The 9,474-nt window shown below is 32.4% G+C and overlaps 1 protein-coding gene across 1 annotated transcript in view; it reads left to right on the top strand.

The window, feature by feature from the left end:
- Lrp1b (LDL receptor related protein 1B) overlaps positions 1-9,474 on the top strand; it is a 1,807,788-nt gene that overhangs the window by 1,659,660 nt on the left and 138,654 nt on the right. Inside the window, exon 68 of the mRNA XM_015479144.2 lies at positions 5,294-5,400. Coding sequence (XP_015334630.1) covers positions 5,294-5,400 — 107 coding nt within the window. The remainder of the gene's footprint in view (positions 1-5,293; positions 5,401-9,474) is intronic.

Here is a 9,474-nt window from a genome sequence, read left to right as displayed (position 1 = left end):
AAAAAAAAAAAAAAATATATATATATATATATATATATATATATATATATAGCTATTTAGCTTAGATCTACTATGTTTAGTGTTTATTATCTATAGATACTTGAAAACAAAAGCCCTTTGAAAGATATTGAGAACAACAGAGGGTGGGAAGGAGTGAATCATTGAAAGCTTATGCCTGTAGAACTTTATTCAAGGAAATAGTTGAAATTGCATGAAAGATGCTGCTATACCAAATAAAGAAAAAAGAAGTTGGGATAGTCTGCCTTTGAGTGGCTGGGGTTTCTTAAGTGGCTGAGTGTCATTGTATTAATATCTAAAAGTGAGTTTTTGCACAGGAAAGCAAAGAGAAAGAACATTGACTCTCTCTTATTACCGTGGCAACAGGGATAAATCATTGAAACCACACAGCCCTTAAAATAAGCAAGGGAAGTGGCTGTAGTATCAAGTACTGCAATATGAAATACCCAATTATGTGGGTCTTAGTATCTAAGTATTCTGAACCTTTTGCCTAAGTCAAATAATATTGATGAAGTTGAAGTGGAAAGAAGATAGTGAACAGATATGAATTATGTTATAGAGTGACCTAGAAGAGTGGATGACAGAGCATATTAAGACAAGTATCAGAGCATATTATCATGTTAACATGATATGAGAAAGACTCTTTAGATATAGATAATTGAGATGCTTTTGAAGTTTTTATGTTTGAAGATGTTTTCCTGAGTTGACTACAACAAATTAGAAGGAAGATGTAAACATTGAAAATGTCAGCAATTCTACACAGGCAAAAGCTGTATGAAGAATGGATAATCACCAAGAAAAGAGTAGTATAGAGGTCAGGCTTAGAATAAATACTGTTGTTATATTAAAATGCCATAAACAGCTGGTCTCAGGTCTTCAGGAGCCTGACAGAAGGATGGCAAGCTCTATGTCAGTCTTGGCAACTTAGTGAGACACTGTATCAAAATTTAAAAAAATAATAAAGAAGACTTGGGATGTAACTCAGTGGTAAGGCAACTGTGGATTCAATCATCTCTGTGTGTGTGTGTGTGTGTGTGTGTGTGTGTAGATAGTCAACATATTCCCAAATTATTTCTTATCTATTAAAGCAACTATTAATGTATACACACACTCCACACTGTCTAAATATAGATATATAAATATAGATATATATTGATATATATTTTATAATGCAAAATTTCATGTATATATGAACCTTGCTTTTTATCATATTTTCTAAATATTATTGGCTAGTTTAATGCATGTTGGGCTACATTTGTCAGTAATTGTTAGCTATTGCTAAGAAGCAGAGATAATAATTCAACCTTATATTTAAAAAGCAACAGCGACATTTTTAAAGTCACTTTTCTACTTCTTTGTTTATGAATCTGATTTAATGGATTTTCTTTCCAAATTGTGTTAGAAACATTCCTGTCATAGTCATGGCAAGAATTCAAATGGTAGTGGAGCAATTAATTACCAGATATATTTTAAATGTAATATGCTTTCTACGTTTTTATATTTACATGGGATAATTAGTCCATTGTCATTTCATCATCATCTGCTGATCATTTCCTTGGTTAAGTGTTCAGCAGGGACACTTTGCTTCTACAATGATTTCTGCTCTTAGAAACAAGAAAATTTCATTTTCAGTGGGGTTATTTTGTAATCTGTTTCAAATATTTAGAAATGCCTGAGAAATTTCACCATCTATTTGATTTTTATCAACAAAAATATAATATATGGCAGGTGTGCTTTCTAAGTAATTGATGTGCAAAATAAATTGGTTTATATCCACACTAAGAAGTCTTATGGATTTTAAAATATCAAGTAATTTGATCGACTAGATTAAGGTTTATATGGTGACAAGCTGCTTCTGCCTTATTTGAAATTCTAGTACTTTCACACTGAATTTATATCAAAGTATTATTTGTATAGGATGTCAGTTATACTAAATATATTCTAAAAATTGTTCTTAGTTGTTTATACCCTATTCATATTATTTTTGAATTTATCATTAATGGTTTATGATAATCTAGGCAGTGGAAAATCTGACTCCAAATATCTCACTGGTCTGTGGCTAACTCTATGGCTTTAAAAGTCACTTTAGTACCGCAACTTCAGTTTTTTTTTTTTTCAGTTTTGTGCAAGATGGTTTCCACATCTTTTCAGTACCGAGTTTGTATATCATTGCTGCCATCAATATTGAAGGAAGTGCTCAGACTATATGATGTTCCTATTTTTCAGTCTTATTATAGAAATGAGATTGATCTTCCAAATCATAAGAGTAGGCCCTGCAGAAGCTTCTTAGATGTTAATCTGCTGTCTAGATGAGGTTTATGGAGACTTTGGTTAATTGTGTTAATTGTTCACTGTGGGTTTCTCCATCCACTCTTAGTCTAGGTTTCCAGGTGATAGCAGAAAAAATTAGTATGGGAACACCATTTGAGAAATACCAAGCAAAAAGTCACATTGTAGTTTTTTTTTGTTTTGTTATTGTTTTTTTTTGTTGTTGTTGTTTGTTTTTGTTTTTCCAGTTGGGTTAGTTTTCAGGTAGTTATCTTTTTGTTGTTGTTGTTGGTAGTGGTGCAAGAAAAGTGTTCACTATTATGCCAAAACTGGAAAATATTTTCTTTTTAAATCTGGAAAAGATCAAAGGTAATATAAGGAATAAGAGGAAAGAATTATCCAGGACCTTCTAAGTTACATTTCGTCATGAAAGAGTTACATATTTAGCTATTTAGTGTTAAAAAAATGTAAGTATGTAGATGAGAGTTGGAAATTGATTAGCTACCTTATTCTTTGATGGCATTTGTGCATGTAAAAGTATAGTAATTCATGATTATTATTCATATGTAGGTTTGTTGATCATTTGTAAAGCATGATAGAAGTATGCAGACGTTCCATTTGCACTGAAATATCTTTTCCCAGCAAATTACACGCCCTGTTCATATCTGTCATATAATAGAATAATTGATAATGTTTGGAAAAAGTCTCTATAGAACAAATTCTCTGTGGAAGTATTTGGCAAATGCCACTAAAAACTGGCTACCTAACTTTTTGTAATCTCACATCAACAACTTGCAACCCTCCATATAGTAACATATGTCAGAGCTTGTGAAATCATTGCCATTGAACACATGATGAACAGAGTTATCTTTCACTATTCAAAATTAGAACATTGGAGAAAGAATCCCATTGAGATAACCCTCAAACCAAGGAAACCAAATGTTTCTTTAGATCTTTTTAAGCATTTCAGTACGATATGTTTTAAATGTACTCACTCTTTGTTCCTTTAATGAAAATGTTTTGGGTTATTATTTTTCATTGTTAAATAAACTTCATGTTTCACTCTCATTTCTTTTTCCTAAAAATTAAATTGCACTTATCTGAAGGGGAAATGACTTCAGTGTAGAATGATGATAAGAGCACAAGAGCTTTCTCATTATTATTAAGTAAAATAGGCATTGCTAGTACACATCTTACATAAGTAACTCAGATTGTCATGGCTTTCTCTGTTACACATGAGCACATATTACTTCCTCAGTTTTATGAGAGACAACAGTATAATCTAGTAGTAAAAAGCACAGGCTGTGGTGTCCGGGTGTTTTGATTCAAGATCAATACTAGCTCTTCCTCATGCTGGTTTATTTCAGAACATTTCTTGTCTTCTCTGTGCCTCAATTTACTCATCTAAGAAGGGCACAGCAATAGCACATGCCTACAGAGTTGTTAGCATGAGTCATTGGTGTATTAATTTAAGTACTTGGCAATAACCTCGCCTGGGGCCCAACAAGAAATAAGTAATTAGTAGTTATTGTACTAATACAATAGTATTAGTTATTTTAGTGTAATAGAATTATTATTAGCCTGTAGTACTATACTAATTGTATAATTATTAGTATTGTGCTAATTAGTGGTATTAGTATGAATAAAGTTATTTTTAAGGTTAAAATGGGATATACATGAGTACAATACAAAAACTAAAAAGGGAAATGTGTGTTGTCATGTTCACTAAACAAAGGAGTGTAGAGACATTTGAGATTCACCTATTTAGTAGCTTTTCTCCTTTATACTGAATGACATCTCATTTTATTCCTAGCCTGAAGATCACATTTTAAAACAAAGTCCCAGAGCAGAACAAATTGCTCTCTGAAACATATTACATTGCCCACAGTTCTTCAAATGTTCTCAAAGGGCTTTTTCAACATAAAAATGTAGGAGCCTTCAATGGTACCAAACAATGATGATGCTACCTTTTAGTTAGAAACTAAGTAAATTATATACAGCAATAGTCGAATGCAGACTGAATTGTTCACAGTATTTATTCAGAAGATTAGTCTTCATTTGAGTGTTTCTTAAATCTAATAACTGCTTCTTATTCCTCCCTCACCTGGATATTATTGTGTGTGACATAACTGTAAATACAATTAATAGAGAAAACTAGAAGGGGTCGTCTTTCATCATGCTGTATATCAGTCTAACAAGAGATTATGTCCAATGGTCATGTCAATCATGTAGAAACAATTTCTGAAATCTTATCTCAGTTCCAGAGGAAGAATATTCCACATAGGAATTAAGCCAAGCAGTACTTCATAGTATTTAGCTTATGTTCTGTATGGAATATGGTAAAGTTTAAGTGAATGAATGACTAGCAAATCATTTATATTGACAGGTAAATGATACAGGGCAAAAGTAAACAAATGCATAAACATTTAGGCATTTTTCAAAGAAAACAGTTTCCTTTGGACCTCTTTACCCTTACCATGTCCAATAATATTCTCATGTACCTTTCTCGTCTCATGACCTCTGGATTTTCTGGTGACAATTTTGAATGATTAAAAATCACCAGGATACAAAATAAATAGTGAAGAAACAAAAACTAGATTTTCTTCCCATTTAACAAATAGATTGATAGGTGCAACAAGTCAAAAAATAGACTCTTGCATACATTAAATGACTTTCAATGTTAACTGGAAAAATATCATTGCTACAGTAGGACAACATGCAGACTTTTGTCTTTTAAGCAGCGGGTTATTTGTCTTCTATTTGTTGTTGTTGTTGTCAATTTATTTCTGTAAAGCCACTTTCTATTTATGACTTTACAAATAAATTTGAAAAATAATTATATTATGCATTATAGATGCTTCGTGAGAATTTTTCCTAAACAATTTATTTGTTCTGCTTGGCTAACCTCCTTTTCATTCTTTAATGCTTCCTCATGTTGAATGTCATATAAATTTTAGAATGCAGTTGCATGTAATAGAAAAACCCTGTGCTATTTTTCTGTCCCCAGAGCCACAGACCTGTACATTGAAAGATTTTCTCTGTACCAATGGGGACTGTGTTTCTTCAAGATTCTGGTGTGATGGAGATTTTGACTGTGCAGATGGCTCTGATGAGGTAAGCATCCCTACAAACTCAAACAGAAAAGAAAGCAGTAGTTTAAAACCACCTTTAGAATTACAATTATTCAGTCTGATAAGTGGGACCTAGGACCACTCTGAAATGTGCTTTGCTTCTGACACACTGAGATAAGTATTAATCCATGTGCTGTGCTGCACACACCTGCACAGGAATAATTCTTGTGTTGCTATTGACAGTTAATTTTATAGTCTGTTTTACCTCAACTGGTGAATGGCTGCATTGGGAATAGGATGTTTGGAAACCCTATTCCCTGTAGCTGATGCCCTTGCCATCTGTGAAGTTGTTCATACACTTCCTGAAGTATTTATAGTCAAGACTAATATTTTATGCATTTTAAACACTTTCTTCTCCCAGGTCCCTTTTTTCAGTAGATACAGTCTTACAGGCTTTGGTGTAGATCATCAATTTTATGAAACTACAAGTTGAGCTTTGCTGAGGTAGTGAATCACAATCCATTTATAATAAAGCCTATGTGTATATATAGCTTTAGGTAAAAGTTTAGAATTTCCCTGTATAATTCCACAAACTTTATTGTGTTAACATTTTTATGCTTATATTTCAGATAATTATTCCATAATATTTTAAAAAGTAATAAACAATATATGGTTACATTTTTTTCTCAATCAAATCCCCAAATCTCCAAGTCTTCTTTTTCCATTTTCAAGGAGAAATACAGTAAAAGTGAATTTTATGGATTTTCTCTGTTTACTTGGTTATCAGCAACACAGGGCTTGCACAGTCAAGTCCAAGGACAAAATGAGGTTTTAAATCCTCAGTGGACCCTGTATCTCCTACAGTACAATGAGTCCCTAGAGCTCTGCCACTCTGGTTGGCAAACATACATACAAGCCCCTCATAAAGGTTGCCTCATTGAATGGAGACTGGGGAGGATCCCCCATGCAACTCCAGAGGCTTCTGCATTTCAGGTCCAACTCCCCCAAACGTCCACTGATTTTCTTTCTCTTTGGGGAATATTGCATCCCTAAAGTTTATAAGACCCATGTAAACACTTTCTTTCTCAGTCCTTAGCCATTCTTAATAGGATTGGGGCAAATCTTTCTCTCACGATTATGGGAAAATTGCCCTAATCACATTAGAATTGTAGATTTTGGAAACAATATAATTACATTCTTACACGAAGGCCAAAAAACCTAATCCTCAATGTTGCAAAGGGCTTGAGAAGGTGAAAAATACCGCTTCTATTTGTAGACTATCCACAGCACAGAAATCAAAATAATTTTTTTAAAAAAATCCACAGTGGAGCAAGACATTTTTATACTGACTACCTGACTCCCCACATACTTGCTTAGCAATTACTCGTTCAAAAATGATATCAACATTCCCAAGTCAGTAAACCATATTTAATGTAAACTAATTCATGTCATGGACATTTGTTTTGTTTTAAATATGTTTCACCAGCTTGTGTAATCTGTGAAACATCAAGTGATGAAGATTTATTGCTTAAGGCTTATGATTTCATCCTGTATGTTAGTAGTGATACAAGGCACACTAACAAAATGAAAATCTTATTTTAATTTGAACCTTTCTTAAAATTTTATTCAAGTCAAAGTAATCATCTTTACTAATGGCATTTCTCTCAAAGCATAAGTTAGTTGGTGGATGTAGTTTTTCTTTTTTATAGCAAAATATGTATCCATATTCTCAGGCATTTTTATGATAATGCTGCAAGGGAATCAAATTAACTCTTTAAAATTGAGTTTTGACTGTATTTACAATCATTTATTATAGTTCATGTGAAATGAAGTGGCTAACAGTATAGGAAGAAATTTCTCAAGTCTGGAGTACAGGTTGCTTTGACAAAAATCAGACAATAAAGCAAACAAACAAAAAGGAGGATTGAGAAAATGGAGAGAAAGCATGATTGAATGCAAGAGAAGCTTATATTGAGAACAAAAGTTGAGAGATTTTTGAAGATAATTTTTTGTATAAATGTGAACTCATAGTATAATTACCTTGTTATTATACAGTCACAACAATAAAAAAATGAAAGTTGGATCAGCCTAATTTCACATCAAGTTTATATCTCTCTGGCATATGCTGAGAAGCTTTTTTATAAGTGACTTAAAGTTATAATAGTTGGTCTCTGCACTAACATAATATACTGCAAGTACAAAAAGAAATGTCAAAGCATCTTAAACTGCATCTATACACTTGCTAGTAATAATATTTTGCTAATTTGCAAGTTATATAGGGTCATTCAAATGTTTAATTATATTAACGTCACTAGCACTCAGAATTTTAGAGTAAAATGGAATACAAATGTAGAAATAAATATTAAATAAAAATCCTGTAATATTTAATTTATAACTATCAGAATGTGATTTTGATTATCTTTCTCTTTCTTGAAATATATAATTCCTGCTTCTGGTACTGAACATTTGACAATGAAGCAGAAAAGATTATTCCTAGTACTTACAGAGTGACTTATAAAAACCATTTTCCAACTAAAGGAAATAAGGATCCTATGAGAAATGTCTAATTCTAGGTCTGAGAAAGGAAACTGAGCAGCTCATCTTAGGGTCTTAGGATGCAAGACTTGTGATGTTTAATATATGCAGGGATAAACTTAAAGTGACAACCACTGACAAAAGGGATAATTTTAGTATCAGAATGGCAAATGACTGTGACAGATTGAAGCACAATTGAATCTACAGTTTCAATGCAATCTTTACAAAAATACCACTGACATTATTCACATAAATATAAACACAATCCTAAAATGTATATGGAAACATAAAGTCCCTGAATAGCCAAAGCTATCTTGAGCAATAAAAATGTTTGGGGGCATTACTCTATCTGACTTCAAAATATACTTCAAAGGTATGATAATCAAAACAGCATGATATGGGTGGTATAAAACAAACAACATAGAACAATGGAACAGGACAGAAAAACTGGAAGCAAACCCACATATCTTCAACCAACTGATTTTGACAAAGGTGCTCACAACCCACATTGCAGAAAAGACAGGTTTTTCTACAAGTGGTCTGAAGCAAATTTGATATCCATGTGAAGAAGAATGGAACTAAACCCCAGTCTCTCACCAAAAGGATAAAAGATTTAAATATAAAACTCAAAATAATGAAAGTATAAAAAACATAGTGAAAAGGCATCAAGACACTGGAAGGAGCAAATATGTTTTGGAACAAGACCCCAATATCACAGAAAATGAGCAAAATTAGACAAATGAGATTATTTCAAATTAAAATATTTCTGCAAAGCAAACAGAAATAATTAACAGAGTGAAGGTACAACTTAGAAAATGAAGCAAACAGTTGCAAATTATACATCTGAAAAGCAAAAGCAGAAGCAAAAAACCTAAGAAACCTAATTTAAAAATCTACAATAGCCCTCAGTAGACATTTCTCAAAAGAAGTCCTATAAATAGGCAACCAGTGTTTAAAAAAATGCTTAGCATCATTAATCATCAGGGAAATGCAAATTGAAACCATAATGAACTATCACCTGACCTAGTAAAATAACTATTATTAAAATATTCAAAGACAAAGGTGCTAACAAAGATGTGGAGAAAAGGGATTCCTTGCACACATTTGGTGGGAATGTAAAGTAGTACAGTTGTATTGAAAAACAGTATAAAATGTCCTCAAAAAGTTAAGAATATATCTACTCTATGACCCAGTAATCCCACTACTGGGTATATATCCATAGGAAATAAAATCTGTATGTTAAGAGACATCTGCACCCCTATGTTCATTACAACATTATTCACAAAAGCCAAGAAAGTAAAATAATTGAAGTATCCAACAACTTCAATGGATACATAGAGAAAATATGGTACATAAACACAATGGAATACTATTCAGCCATAAAATATAATGAAATCTTGCATTTGTGACATTTAAGCATGAATAGATCTGAGAATCATTAGGTCAAGTGAAATACATCAGTCATAGGAAAAACAAGTGCTGCATGATCTCACTGATATATGGTATCTAAAAGAGTTAATCTCACAGAAGTTGAGGAGAGAATGGTGGTTACCAGAAGCTGGAGAAAATAAAGATGAAGGGG

This window comes from Marmota marmota, unplaced genomic scaffold, assembly GCF_001458135.2.
Source record: "Marmota marmota marmota unplaced genomic scaffold, marMar, whole genome shotgun sequence".
NCBI lineage: Eukaryota > Metazoa > Chordata > Mammalia > Rodentia > Sciuridae > Marmota > Marmota marmota.
This window is presented reverse-complemented; position numbering and strand designations above follow the sequence as displayed.